The 16503-nt window shown below is 32.4% G+C and overlaps 1 protein-coding gene across 3 annotated transcripts; it reads right to left on the reverse strand.

Moving 5' to 3' along the window:
- Nucleotides 1–113: 113 nt before the first annotated feature.
- Nucleotides 114–16002, reverse strand: LOC110993032 (biotin--protein ligase). Of its 3 annotated transcripts, XM_022259093.2 has the most exons (15): nucleotides 15562–16002; nucleotides 15209–15468; nucleotides 14861–15014; nucleotides 14035–14782; nucleotides 13221–13416; nucleotides 11646–11770; nucleotides 10791–10817; nucleotides 10042–10174; nucleotides 9488–9664; nucleotides 7912–8097; nucleotides 7218–7403; nucleotides 6187–6293; nucleotides 5561–5661; nucleotides 4941–5157; nucleotides 114–4096 (listed from the first exon to the last, which is right to left on the reverse strand). In XM_022259093.2, exons 1-15 carry the CDS (start codon nucleotides 15695–15697, stop codon nucleotides 3925–3927), a joined length of 2925 nt encoding a protein of 974 aa, XP_022114785.2. In that variant the 5' UTR covers nucleotides 15698–16002; the 3' UTR covers nucleotides 114–3924. The 3 variants fall into 3 exon arrangements, with proteins under 3 accessions (XP_022114785.2, XP_022114787.2, XP_022114788.2); XM_022259095.2 differs by lacking the exon at nucleotides 10791–10817; XM_022259096.2 differs by lacking the exon at nucleotides 15562–16002 and having other exon boundaries at nucleotides 15213–15327.
- Nucleotides 16003–16503: the final 501 nt, after the last annotated feature.

Below are 16503 nucleotides of genomic sequence, written 5' to 3' on the forward strand. Positions count from 1 at the left end.
TTGTTGGTAACAGTGGCTCGCGTTCTAAAATTAACTTCAATAGTTAAAAATAATATGGCTAATTTACCAGAACTAACTTCTACGTCAGGTGACTCAAAAATTAAACAATAATCGATGACAAATATTTTATTGATTTGCATTTACAACAAGATTAATAACAGGATACTTTCATAACGGTAGACTTCATCAATAGACAACAGAATACACAACAGCGAAATATAATTATGAAATGTGAAATAACGTGAAAACATACTTATAAACCTCAACTCTAAAAACGTTACATTTGTATTTCTTTAATTAAATTATTAGCAACTTCAACAGCAAATCCGATTTTAATATTAATAGTATTAGCGCTAAAGATCATATAACTTCATTAAATTTTTCAAACTAATTAATTCGGTTGTTAGTGCTAATTCTAGACAATTATTGAAATCAAAAAATGTTTTACAAACTAGCACTGCTGATAAAAAACCTTTAATATTGCAGTAACATTCATAGCGACTACCGCCATTATACATAAGTTATTTAACTGTAATTATTTGGTATTGCATAAGTCCTTGCCTTGATTTATATTAATATAGGTACCAATATTGCATGTATTTATAATCGTTTGTTTCGCAGTTACGTATCAAAATAAACTCGCTGTAGTAATTTTTGTAGGGTAGTCGGAAATATCGCAACGTTGCAATTATATTAACAGCCTGATTGGAGGTTTTTTACATATTCTGGTAAAATGAGTTATTTTTCCTAGTTTCAAACTTGAGTGAAAGGCTGGCTACAATAATTTCTTTAAATTGAATACAAATCAAAACATTGACTTAAGATTTACTAAGCGATGCATTTATTCATAAACATTTAAAATCACATAAAAATATCATCTAGAAATATATTCAAAAATTCTCAAATATAAAAAAAAAATCTACCACCTATATAAATTGAACATATTAGGCACATTTCAATCTAAACCTAGGAACCATCTATTTCACCAAGCGGGCATTCCATCTAAACATTAAGGGCCTGAATTCTTTAGTGTCTGCATTGAGCAGTGTCAAAAAGTAAGGTAAGAAAACGTTTTTACATTTGATTTTCTTTGTTAAAAAAAGGTTGTTTTAAATCTATTAATTCCTTTGTGAAAATGTGATAAATAAAAAGACGAAAATAACTGTTTCTCTTGCTACTTTTCACTTAACCTAGGTGCTATGTAATTGCTTTTTATCACCAGACCCCAATAACGTCAAATACGCACCTCCAATAAAATAAAAAATAATTCCATGAAGAAATCGTACCCGTAATTAACGTTTGTCAAATCCAATGTTCTGACATATGGGGGACATACTAAGCGCAGTTTGAAATGTGAATTTTACTTCCAAATGTCACTTCGTCTATTATCAATATGTAACTCACTAACACGAATGCATTTTTATTCAACATCAGACAACGCTACATAAAATGGACGAATACACACATGCACACATTACACACATATATGATAACAAGGTTATTTAGAATATTAAATGTACTTATTAACAATATTAAGACTTAGAACTATTCTAATGGGAACAACAATGCAATCACTCTGTTTTCTTAAACGTATTTGTCAACGGCTGCTGTCAAATAAATCAACCACAGTTGTTGGATATTGTTGACAGACTATGAATTGTTAGATACGATAGAAAGAGACCCGTCTGACATGCAATCATCTAGCCTTCATGGCTTTCTCTTTCGTATATGAGTGATGATCACAGATTATGTTTTAAGAAACCAGAGCATTATCTATAGTATCTATAGCTTTTTAAAATTTTGGAATGTTTTTGATAAAATCAGTCTGAATTTATTTTCTATATATCAAACGTACTATAAATAAACTGAAAGATAATATAGCCATACAAAAAAACTAAAGTAAAAGCGCGATGTAACTTTCGTCACTAAAATGCGAAACGTTGATACTGTTCAACCGATTAATAAATTTTACTTACGAAATATGAAAATGCATGCTGAATCGTATCATACATATAGAGAAACATTATACACATGTATATAAAACTATATATATATATATATGTTTAAGATTAAAAGGTTTAATACGAAGCGCCTGTCAAATGCTCTTAGATTTTGTTAACAGAACTACTTCGTAATGTTTGCGAAACTCAGTATTTGTCTAGACAATATTCTAGAATAGTTTTGGTTCTAACCTTTTAAAATAGAAAAATCTTAACAAATTTAGACGAATAAAAATCACTAAGCAATTAAGCAAGCATCTAGAGAATTTATATTTTATAAATCTAATTCAAACATTATCACTGGCAGTGGTGTGGCCGACTAAGTGATATGAAAGTTCCTAAATTTTTAAAACCATAATCTTTGAGAAATCGAATACTTGAGTCTGAGCCTTTTATATTCAATGTGTAACAAAATCATTTGAACTGATTATATCGATATAAATTGTATAGCTAGAGATAGCGATATAAAGTGACTTTGTTACTCTGTGATACGATATTTAAACGGAATTTATGGGTTTCGGTGTCATGGGTCATGAGCGCTCATGCAGATGGCATGGTGATTAGAATTTGGTAAGTACTTGTATCAGACCAAAGACCGTTCATAAGTTTTTGTTGCACATTATTTATACAGTCAGACTCCTAATTACTACAAAATTTATTAAGATCGTTTAACAATCACCAATAGTATTAATTTCTTTAAAATACAACCTAGTTTCAACACCTATCTTTGGAATATTTTAACTACCTACACAATATTTTAGCTAGGGCCGGTATTACGTAAGCAAAATAGGGGGGAGGGATGGCCTTGGAGTTTCTTATATGGTGATTATGTCAACTTATAAAAATTATAAATTATTTACTTTTTTAAACCCATTGTCTATGCTTAGAACGAACTGTATTTTTGAGGATTTCTACAAAAGTGAATACGTTTATGTTCTATTAATTTAGAGAGCTTTGCTTACTTTTGCTTACAAGAGGAAGGGGGAATACATTACAGTAAACCTGCTTACGTAACCTTCAACGGCCCCTAGTCAATCGAATTTTTCCGCCAGATGTCACTAGGATACTACTATTTTGATAAATAATCAAAATTTTAATACTCTAATGAGATTCGTCACCAAATATATTATATTTTTTAAACCAATGCCTAAAATATATACCCTGAAAAATTGTCACCACAGAAATAAATGTTCTTAAAGAAATCTACAAATAATATCACAAACCTAACCCTTCTTATTAAAGAAAAAAATTCTAAAATTACAAAATGAGTATATCGTTATCACTTCGAAATTCAACTTTAGAATATAACACAGGTGTCAAATATTCAATCTGCTTTTGACAGATGACATACGTTCAATATTTTAAATTTCGAACGTATTTACCTCGTCAATAATGAAGAAGATGATTAATAAATATAGTGAAACCAATTATTTAAATTTTCTTTTACTAATAAAAATTGAAATTCTAAAAATGCTTTAAAGTTTTTTAAATTTCGAATTTAACTTTTTGCTATGTAAAATTTGATCGATAGTCATTCGACCAATTTAATAAGTTTAAAGTTTGAATAAATAAATGATTGAACACACTTTCTATGTAGAGGCTCGAATAAGATCTTATGATTTCCACTAGAGTACAATTTCTTTATCAGTTCTCCTATTCTAGCAATGGTACAACTTGCAAGAGTTCTTTTGATTGATGAGCATATTTTTAAAATTGTTGCAATATTATCAATGTTAAATTAGGAGATAGGAGTCACACTGGATTTTCTTAATTGATCATGTCTACGGTATTTTGAAGTTCTCTTAATCTACATGACTTATCCCTTACGGCTTTAGAGTCGAGACTTACCGCTAGATAACTCCCCTCCAACACATTTCTGACATACTAAAGTCTCGACTCTGATTTTACCCTTATCTTGTCCCCACTAAAGTTTAGGAGCAATAAGGCCGCTCATGATATCGAATGTGTTTCCGTCTGGTTGCACTCTCACATCGCCTTCCACTGTACGTACAATCAGCCAACCGAACTCGTCCAAACCGGATATCGTCCCCGGTACAGGGCTGCCTTCCCCAGATTGTATACGGATTTCTTCGCCGCTGAAATGAAAAAGCTAATTTAGAAATACTAATAATAGTTTAATGTTCATTTTATGGACCATCAGACTAAATATTTTTATCACCACACGCCTTATACAAAAGAAAATATCCACAGATAAAGACTTTGACTGATGTGAACGTACGTTCACATGAATAAAATTGTACACTAATGTTAAGTCCCGATGTTGAGGCACCTCTAAGGTTAACTAAAACGAGTGGCACTGCCACGGTAAAGCTATTGCATAGCATTTTCTATCAATTTATGCAATTATAATTTTTTTTATTTATATTAATTCAATCTTGCACTCTACCAGACTCAAACTAACACGCCTATATACGCACGCCGTCTGTCTCACTCTAACGCGTACCGGCTGCCTACGCTACGTCACCGATCACGCCAGACCGATGTGAGACACTGTATGCGTTCTGTCCCGTTCTAACGCTTATTGGCCGCACCTTTATTACGTCATCGTGTGTTAGGTTTATTTTCGTTACGGAATTTCTTGATTCGGTCACCGCGCTCAAAGCCCACGATAACATCTATGCAATAGCTCAAAATGAAAGAACTCAAAAAGCAAATAAATTAAAATGCGCTATGAAGTACAAATGATAAAACACAAAATAGTATTTAAATTATAATAGAAGCTTAAATATCAATTATACGCGATCAAAGCTATTCCAGCAACTTCAGCATAAATTAATTTTTGAAGGGGTGTTTCAAGGCGCTTTGCAGTTGAAAGAGGAAGCTCGTTCCAGCTTTGATCATACCATATAATCTACAAAATAACCTTCTCATTATGTAATATTAAAAAATAAACGGTACACAAATAAAGAAATTACTCACTCATGAAGCCAAAACTTGTAATATTCTTCAAGAAAGTTATCAACACCTCTCTCCGAGTTAAGATTATCGATAATTATTTCTAGTTGCGAACAATAGCGGGCCAGGAATTTTTCTATTGATATCGGCGGTAGTGACGCGCCCTCTCTAGTGTTGTACTCGCTTATGATATCGTTTACACATGTCGTTGGTACACTGTTTGATATGTTAACGCCACTTCCTGAAATTATTAAGAGTAAATTATTTCTAATGACTATGGAAATACCTATAAATTATATATTTGTTTATTATTGTTTTAACTTTAAAAATTCAAATTAAATATTTTATTAACCCGCCAAAACATTTAAGATGCAAGATGGCGACATTAACAAACGTTTTAATTTGTTAATTGTCATTCGATCAATCGAATCGACTCTTTTGTGACCGTGACATGACTGAAGTACAGAAATGAAACTTTTTAATAATAGATTGATGATATATTTTCTATAGCACTTTATTATTCATATTGTTATGTTTGCAAAATAGTTGTCATTCTACACCCACCATATTATTGCATACAAAATATCCAAGTTAAGTTACCTGCAAATGAAATGGACTTAGTCATAAATATATTCTAAACAAACCTATATTAATAATGACGTCATCCCCTATACAATTCGCAGTAGTAATAACACCGCCAATCTTTACGTTTCGTCCATAGTAAATGTCATTCGGCCATTTTATTCTGTGAAATTAAATATTAAATATATTTTCCCTGTTCTCCGGTTCATAGTAAATAAATCGTGTATAAAATATCTTTAAATCCTGGTACTATTATCAGCGATAAATATTTTAACGTATCAGGCACAGAACGTCATTCACAAATTGAGTATTTTTAATACAAAATCATTTATTCATATAAGTAACACAATGTAGTATTATGAACGTCAAAAGTAAAGAAATAATATAAAAATATTTTAAAACCTTCCTTAAAAAGTCAGGACTGGCAACCAAATAGTATTTTTTTGTTCTAGTTCTAAATAGGAAATCCAATTGTTGATAGTATGCAAGTGTAAATAAAACAAGGGTGACATAATACATTCCTCTGCTGAAATGCTATATGGGCTATAATAGATTATGAGCTATCAGTTTCAGATTAGCTTTGAGAAATCCTTGGTTTATAACCCGGGACTTTGACCACGTCTTCTGTTCTCAACTACATTGAGTTACTGTATATGAAGTTTATAATAAAATACTTATTAATACTGACCTTATATCAAGCTTTTGGTAGGGCGGATCTGAGCGTATAGCTAGCACTAGAGCGAGTGCTGTCGCGTGTTGTATTAAGGGAATTGTAGGATTCATTTTTTGCCATACCTAGAAGATCATAGTAATTTATTTATATATTATATAGTTTTTAAATTACAAGATCGGTCAAATGTTTTCTTATAACAACATTTAGTACGCGCGGCCCACTAGATCGGCGTGTTTAAGGAATAATCCTTATAATTCCATTACAATAACAACACATATTGTATATACTTCTCAATTATAACCAGTCACACAGTTTTTTCAGATCTGACTAGTAGAATTTTTGAAGCAAGTAATGGTATTTAAGCAAGATATACGTTCGTGAAGCTGGAAACATTTGACCAACTTTATTTATGAACGAAAACCGAGGAAATACACAAGTGTATTTTGCTTTGCCTACACTACAGGAATCTCCTATAACCATTGCAGAATTATAAAGTATCATCTCACGTTTGTGAAAAGTATGGTGCGACCTCATCTCCCATTCATTAAGCATAAGTTAAAAACAAGGAGAATTTATTAAAGTTGTACAAATATCTGATTATAACAATTGTATACATGTTTAGTGCAGCAACCATATTGATGGGCAGATGAGATCCAACCTTAATAGAACTCTTTACATTTAAACAAGTGGCTGACTCCTTTTTGATGTGAAACATCTATAGCCGCACGTAAAACCGATTTCTGGCGTGGCGACGCATGCCGTGGCGACGCATATGATATACAGTCCAAATGCAGTAGTAAATTTCACATTAAAAATATTTAATGAAAATAATGTTTATTCAACAAATAGTCATCGTTATCTGGAAAAAAATCGTAATATTTTATTTTAACATTATGACATATTTAGTTTCTATCACAATCTGTTCTTTTCTGCATATTACTTTTACAAAATAATGTCGATGTTTCACATCTGCCAGGCGTCCCGTGACAGCTCACATTTTTTTTTATTGAGTGCACTCGTTCTTGTGCAATGTGAAAAGTACCAACCTGTAGCGACATGACAGCCTGCCCATTAGGTGATATCCACTTATTATCCCCCCGGCCTCGGCCAGAACTTTGACTCCTCGCGACTGCACCCACGCCGTGGCCTAACGATCCTTCCATGATATGTTGAGTGGACGTTAACACATCCGCGTATATTAACACGCGTCCTATATTATTAGATGTTAGGTTCTGAAATAATACACAAAAAAAAATATTCCAAAATTTCAAAAAAATAATAATAGATGGTATTCTCAAACGATTGACTTGGATAGAGAGCGATGAATATATGTAATAGATAGTATATCTCTAAAACCTCGCAACCTGACAACCTATAAATTGGAAAGAGATTGCTTTAATGATTACATTAATAATTTGTTATAAAAATAAATCAGTGGCGCTACAACCTCTTTGGGTCCTAGCCTCAGATTTCTGAATCTGTTTCATGATCATTTTTAAATCTAATAGGCAAGTAGGTGATCAGCTTCCAGTGCCTGACACACGTCGTCGACTTTTTGGGTCTAAGACATGTCGGTTTCCTCAAGATGTTTTCCTTCACCGTTCGAGCAAATGCGCACATAGAAATAAAGCCCATTGGTGCACAGCCCGGGATCGAACCTACGACCTCAGGTACGAGAGTCGCACGCTGAAGCCACTAGGCCAACACTGCTTTGTTATACTAATAATTTGTTATACTCACATCAAAATATTCAACAGTTGAGAAATTTTCAGGGCATTCATATAAAGAAACAGGTAGGAAAATATCCGAAGGTTGGTCCATTGGGTTCTCGTCCCGCATACACCACTGCACACTTAGGTTACCGATACTCTGCACCCGTTTGCCGTTCTTTAATGGACACCAACCTTCTACTAGGGACATTTTGTGCTGCACCAAAACAATTTAATTAGAAATACATATATATATATATCGCATCGAAGAAATGTGAAACATTAGCAGCCAATTATAAAAAGTAATTTTGAAGAATACATGCGACAATAATAAATTTTAAATCCGTATTAAAACGAAAAAATAGCAAAATGAGTTATACATTTCGGACAGAAATTAGCTTAATGTCTGCATACGATTGTCCAGTATGCTTTATGTTATTCAGCTATCTATTTTTATTATCAGCTAGCGTCATTTAAAATAATTTGGCCGTTGGGGAGAGCGGTGAAAGCAGATCTAAAAAGAGCAAGCGTGGTTATATTTGTAAGAAAATAAGAGAAAGCGAGAATTTCAGGATTTTGTCTTTATATGTACCACTCAAATTAAAAATATTCGCAACCAAGGAACAACGTATTCTGTAACGTACTTCAACACATTGGCAAAATTATTCGAATATCGACGAATGGGTACTTTAAAACACATAATATAATATTAATAGATGTTTTTAGATGTTTGTAAAGTGAGCATAATTTGGTCCTTCGAGCCGGAAACCTATTACTTTGGGGCACCAACATCAAAACCATGAAATCTCTAGTTTAAGCACACAATAAACACAAAGCACAAGCGAGGTAGGCCTCACCGGGCATCACACGGTCACGTGGCCCGGGCCTCTTCGACACGTCGACCACGCGTCCTACCAAACAATATGTTTTTTACTTATTCATACCATTTTAATTTATTTCCTGGTGATAAGGATATGGGGAAACTAAAAGCAAACATTATGTATCGGTGGCGTTCGGTATCTGTTGTTTGCAAGATTCAGTTTATTTGGGTAGGAGAAGAACTTTCTATTACTGTGAAAGATATTTTTTGGTAACTAGAAATTAATAGTGACGGAAGATTATATTGCTTTAAAAACGGCCAACTGAAGTCATCAACGTGGGAATTATAATATTTTTTAACTCAGATAATAGAATGATGATTTAATTCTGCATATTATTATATAACTCTTGACGAACTTTATTTTCAATATCATTTTGCAATCGCAAATAGTGTTAAGAATGTGTAATTTTACAACTAAATGACATATGATGATGTGCCTAAAAGCAAAATAAATATAAAACCAAACTACTTCTTGCACATCACAACTAAGTAATTCGTTTTCATAAATATCAGACGATTATATTTTTTTCACACTGATGGAATGGTACGGAAGGTTATTAAACTTTAAATTATGTAGTTAATTAATACATAAATTGGAAGCCATAACTTTTGTCTTTTAGTAAATATTTATAAATATGGTTACATTAAAATATAATCATCTAAAATGCGATTCCTACCATGACCAAATGGGGATGCAATAACACAATTGAATATCTATTTTCCTTACCACATGATCGCCAAGGAAGAATCCTCTAGTGTATTCAATTTTGACAAGTTCCTTGGGGTCTTTCACGTGGAGGCTCAGTATATCACCAAGAATTTTATGAAGGATTTCCAATCTGGCTTCATTACTTTTTATACCTTCCTCTCCGAGGTAGTCAGTAGGATCAGACTCGAGGTGAATCTAAAAACATGTACTTAGTATTTGGGGTTCTAAAATCTAGTACTGCACATGACATGAGCCTACCGAGACTTCTATATGTTAATGAAAGGAAATGCTTAGGTGGTTTGACCATGTAGAAAGGATAAATATGACGCGGTGGATAGAGAGGACGAATCGGGTAGGCCTTGTCGTACGTATCTGGTCAAAATACAAGACGTACCAGAGAAGAGACAGGTCAAAAGTACCCATAACCGACGAGCAGACATGGTAATTTTTATGAAAGTGGATATAGCAAGGAGTATGTCAGCTCCATAACAAATAGAGATCCATGGTTCTCTGCCTGCCTACTTCAAGAAAAAGTAAATGTTCTATTGATGGTTAGTTCCTAACAAATATACCTGCGAGAAAATGGCGCCACCATGATTAGTAAGATCTGTGGCCTGCAACAGGGATGGTGTTCGCCAAGTTTCCTCTGAAGCCAGCACTTTTATGTCCAACTCATGACCAGGATGACCGGTGTATTTGGACGGCCTAAAACATGTTATCGTAAATTTAATCCCGCCCGTTAATTTAAAAATCGGTAAAAATGAGACTAATCCATGCATACATGTTAAAATCTAATATATCTATAAATGATTGTGTTATGGTTACAAAGATAAAAGCGATAAATGTAAGTCAATAAATAAATTTCGGTGTACTAGGACAGTTTAAATAATATAAGCTACTGCCAACAATAATACTCTATTTCTAATTTTGATTATTCTTATTTCTCCGGCTTAGTACACCATATCCTAATGGAAGCCATTGTAAAAATACACAATTACAAACGACCTACTAGATTCAGTTGTGATTACGTTTAATACTACAATGCAGTGACAAATTGTATTCATGTATTTGTAACAAATGCTTGGTGTGCATGCAGAATTTATAAATCAATGATTAACGTTAAGACGCAAAATAAATTTCATAATATAGAATATTAATATATGCTTGATACCCTTCCTAAATTCTCATCCAACATACAAATAATAATCATTCTCCAATGTCAAATATTCCGCAGTGCGCATATTACTCAAATGATGGATACAATAGCAAATAATATTCTATTTACTAAGAGCATAATAATGTCAAGATATTAAATTCGTACCAACACATATTGGCATCCTGACTGGCTCTGTAAGAATTTAGGTTATTAAACCATATTTTATATGTCATACATTATATTTTATACGTTATATAGTTATACACTGTTTGTACAATCTTAATGCATTTTCTAAAACTATTTCTAAAATAATCACTAGGGTTACGTTGCAAAGTCCTAGACTGATAAACTCCGTAATATTTAGATTTAATATCAGCGGTAGTGCTTCGCAAATGTTTACATATACACAAAGTTCCTCCAAGTTTACAGGGTTAGTTCATAGTGGGTGTAAGACCTATATATAGCTTAAGCTAATAATGATTTATACCTGAGAATAATCAATGTACGTCATATAAGTATTGATTATATAAGTTCACTGTAAGTTTATTGTAAACAACTATTTGGAAAACGGCCAGAATGTTGAAAGTGGGTTCAGAATTCAAAGTAAGCATAAACGGAGTGTACAGAATCGAAAATATTGAGACATATGTCTCAAAGTAGTACTTGCTGATTATGTATTACTGGGCATTTCCATGACATTTTCGGATGACTTAAAACTTATACAAAATTAGATGTGTATGTCACCGAATATAACAAAATCGCAATTTGTAGGATTCTTGCGATTATTATTGCGGACAAATAAAGTTGTGTAGTATCGAATTTAGGGAATTATAATCAAGAATTAACCCTTGCTAGTTCCTAAGAAATTTATAATCTTGCTTGTTATATTCCGGTGACATATATACTATAACAATTATTTAATAACCTGGTTAATTTTTCATTAAAATTCCCTAAATTCGATACTACACAACTTTATTACTTATTGTCTATAGTCATTGTTATCTTATTGTCATAACTTACTGTCTATCGCTTTCAGTAGAGAATTGTTTCTTTGCTGGCGATGCTTGATAGCAGAAAATGTGATGTTTCATTTTCACGGCTTTCCACTTGTCATACGAAAATTGTACCACTTCATTTTCTCGTACCTGAGGAATGAAACGATTTATCTATCCGTCGCAAAACTAAAATCTTATAAGTATTTTATTTTTTTGTATTTAGCTTTTTAACCACATCGATCTAACACAGTTTATCAATATGCTTTTTAAAAATTTTAATCTGCTTTGTGATTATTATTGTCCACATCACGCAAAAGTAGGCTAATCTCCAACATCCCGGTAAAAACCATTTTAAATTCAATCAACGTTAAAAGTCAGTCCAGCGGTTTATTATATACTAGCACACTCGGCCAAGCGTTGCTGTGGCTAAGGTTTTTGTTATATTACATAGTAGTAAATTAATCAAGGGAAACCGTAGGAGAACTTATGTGAAACGTTGGTACCACGACACGAACCTAAACTAAACTACCTTTAACTCAGCGCCATCTGTTAGAATTGTATCAAATAATAAACAAATGTTAATGTTATCGTAATTTTAGTAAGGATGCCTATTTTTTTTTAAATGAAATATAGCCTATGTCACTCAGGAATGATGTAGCTTTCCAACAGTGAAAGAATTTTTCAAATCTGCCAAGTAGTTTCGGAGCCTATTCAATTCATACAAACAAACAAAAAATCAAACCTTTCCTCTTTATAATATTAGTATAGATCTATTTGCAACTTCTTTATTTCTTACGTATTACGATTGTTAATTTGTTTATAGTGTTAATGTTATTTTGTAAAACGTCGCTCGACTATGGCTTGCATGTCCAAAATATGTACGAAGAAATCTGAGAATAGGTGTTATAAATAAAATTATAGAGAACTATAATATTAATTTAAAAGTAGATAAAATATATTACATCAGGTATCTCCTTACGAAGGGTGCGATTCAAGGTCAATAATCATTGTCGAGGCGAATTTGCATAATCGATACATTGCACTGAGAACGTAGCTAGTCTTTTTACTAAGATTAGTCTCAAAAAAAAGAAATGCATCATTAAAAATAAATACAATACCCTAATATAATAACTAACATTATAAAACGTTTTTATTACTTTTTCACAAGTTACTTTTACCATAATATATAAAGACATAAAAAATTCACACAAGTATTAATGCTGTAAGATAATTTTTTAGCAGACATAGTCGTGTACCTAATCTAAAATATAGAAAATTGTGTTAAAGTAAAAACTAAAAGGTTAAGATACCCATTTAAGATAATCTGCCGAGGGAAACGCTGCGGAATTTGACCTTTACGTAATAAGAAAATTTGCTTATAAAATATTCAGAGAGTATAGTTATACCTAGTAGTTGTTACGTATGATGTAACATTTTATTTACTTCAACGGTTTTACGTTTACGTTTTACGTGCACGAATATAGAATCAATTACCAATGATGAAATTATTTTATTAAAATGAATATCGTATCAACAGTATTTATTAATAGCATGATTTTGTTGTCATATTAAAATCATATCCATGCAAATTAATACTAACCTCAGCAGTCTTATAATGCGGCAAAACCGTATGCAGTAGATCGGAGCATATAGCTAACAATTTTCCCCCATCTAACAAATGAGCAAGTAGTAATGGTGCTGCCCGCCCAGCACAACCCGCAACAGCGACTAGCGCCGCCCGCCCACGCCAAGCTCCACCACATAAGGCTTCGCGGGAGACGCTATACACTGTATACCTAGTAAAACACCACAACTCTTATGTTTTCTTGAATAAAATAAAAAGTACCTGACAATAAAGTTATATGAATGGTATTAGATAAAAAATTATTTCATAATGGTATGGAAAAGCAATACCATTTTATTTACTGTAACAATTCTAGATATGTTTCAGAGGTTAGAGGGAAAAAAACAATTTCTGCATTTGCTTATTTGCATTAATAAGGTATAGCAAGTACTTTTTGTGTACATACAAATCTGACATGATTACTCTGTATTCAATCTATCAAATAATCAAATATGATAATATCAAATCTCTATTTTCTTGAATTTGTAAGATTAGCTTTTTAGTTTTAGTTAGTTATTATAATATATATAGTTACTAATAGGGTATTAAGGTTCTATATTTTAATATAAATTTATTTTGTTTTTTATATAACTTCTGCACTTCTTGCACCCATCATTTTTTTTTTTTTTCTATTCTTACTAGGGTTGCCTGGAAGAGATCGCTTGTTAGCGATAAGGCCGCCCGTTGCATCCCTTGTCATTTATATATACTGTGTTATTTGTATTTCTTTAGCAACAAAGTGTAAATAAATAAATAAATAAATATGTCTCTAAACTACCATCAAACATACCTATCACAATCAAGAACTTTCTTCAAGGAGGCTTCCAAATTATCCCTAGCTACAACACTGTCAGAGTATATTAAAACATTTGGTGACTTTGTATTCACTAGTGGACGGGAACTCTTTACAGATTTTGGTGTAGACATACAAGGACTCTTAGGAATCTCTTCCTTTTGTTGAGAGCATGATTCTCCTTGAGGAGCTTTCTTTGGTCCTGTTGTACTAACAATTCTCTTATGTGTTGTTATTGATTTAATTTGACTAGATATATTCAGTAGAGAGGTTGACATTTGACTAGTTCCTTTTTGTAAATCAAGCTTTAAACTTGCTTTATTTGGTATTATATTATGTTGTATTTCCACAGTGACATTTTCAACAACTAAACCACCATCTAATTGATTTAGATCTGTTTTAACAGGTATTTTCTCTGGTGATTTTTCTACTTTCTGGTCTGCTACTTTTTCAGGAGAGTCATCATCATCAGCTGATAGAGATTTTGTTGTTATTGTGCTTACGTCTGTTAATGTAACATTTCTTCTACCAACAGATGTTTCAACTTGATCACTACCTCCATTCATTACCGTTATACTTCTATCTGATTTAATATCTACCACTTTTGAGAGTTTCCTGAGCAATGATGCATGGATAGGCCATTGAAATTCCTCATTGGCCAATCTTAAGCCATGTTGAATGTCACTACGGAGCCCTCTCATTGATAAATCAGTTGCTTTATTTGGTTCACCCGAAAGTTGTACAGCTACACAAAGAGAATCAATTTTACATTTCATTCATATTAACATAAGCATTTAAATGTTTTTCAATCAATCCAACTTACTTTGTATTCTCACAACTGGTAGCTTATGATCAATAATGAATTCCCCACCAACAAATTGAAAACCAATAATACTAAGATGCTCCATGTTTGTCTTTAAAACAATTGCTAAATGAGACCCAGCTTTCCAAGCAATTGGTTGGCCCATTGATTCCAACTAAAATTATAGGGATAACTCTAATATGAATTATATTAAGTACAGTATGTACAACTATTTATTCATATATAAATAAATAACTAACAAAACTACTACTTGTCTATATTACCTCATAAGAATATCCTCTTTTGATCAAAGCAAACTTTAGACTGTTGAAATGAACAAATACTGAACATTACTGAATAAATACTTACTGACATAATATCATAAAATGAACTCTCTTCGTGTGGATCCATTTCACACTCAAATAGCACCTCAATATCAACATCTGTGACTGGTGATGAATCATATGTGCCCAAAGGCAAACCACCAGCACATGTAACCCAATCTCCAATATCTATACATTGAGTAGGTTTCATACTACATATCCTAGATGCATTTGTGTAATCTAATAGATCACATAGATGTGCATTCTTAGGATTAGTACACAATTTTGAGCTTAATGTAGGTGTTTCTAAAATGGAAAGATTAGGTATATTTTAAGTTATATTAATGGTACTACTTAATATAAATGTATGTGTATAAAATCAGTATAAAATCATCTTACCAGCAGCATTTTCCGGTACTTTACAAAATGCGACACTGGTATTTCCACTTAAGAATTCCAAAAGACGGGCTCTAAAAGATCGAATTCGCCAGGTCTTGATGAATGTCATTGCAATGTAAATAGGGGTAAAAAGCATGATTAATTATTTTGTGAGGTCACAAGGTCATCATATATATTTGTATCAATCGAGTCTTATTCATAAATTCTACAAGGAAGAGTTACGTATTGATTCTGTAAATCATAACGATGGTCAACGTTTAAGACGAAGGTGTCTAAATTGTTGCCTTAAAACCATAGTTTTAAACAGTAGTGTCGGAAGTGCGAAGCATTCGAAATAGTCAATAAAAATAAAATATTTATATTTCAGGATCGTTTACGTAAATCGTTCAGACACAAACAACGCGACTCACAAGTGAAAAATCACATAACAACTAATTCAAATTTTTATGTTAAATCTATGGGAATTGTATCTAGTAAAATTGACAATTTGCCTGTCAGTTTTGAAATTTGCTAATTTGACATATGACAATCATACACATTAACCTAGAATAGTCTCCTGTCTGTAGCTTTAACGTAAGATTTTGTTTCTGAATCTTTAGCTCTGGCTAAGTAGCCTTACAAGTAATTCGAAATGTACGTATTTTATCTTTACTTGATCATTAGTCCTAGCCTATGGTCTGAGACAGACTATATATTCTTGGCATATTAACAATTTATTAATTAATACTATCCTAAAAGTAACAAAAACATTTATACTTTTAACCACTTAGTTAACTGTATTGAAAAGTTATTTTTTTGTTTCCTAGATTTAAACATACGTGTACCAATACTAATATACCATGGTCCGTTGTACAGGAATTTGCTTTCGTTCTCACTCTTAAATATGCTGACGCATCCCTCCTTGTATTGCAAGCATTTTACCCAGCCTCCCCCAGCTTTATA

This window comes from Pieris rapae, chromosome 14, assembly GCF_905147795.1.
Source record: "Pieris rapae chromosome 14, ilPieRapa1.1, whole genome shotgun sequence".
Taxonomy (NCBI): domain Eukaryota; kingdom Metazoa; phylum Arthropoda; class Insecta; order Lepidoptera; family Pieridae; genus Pieris; species Pieris rapae.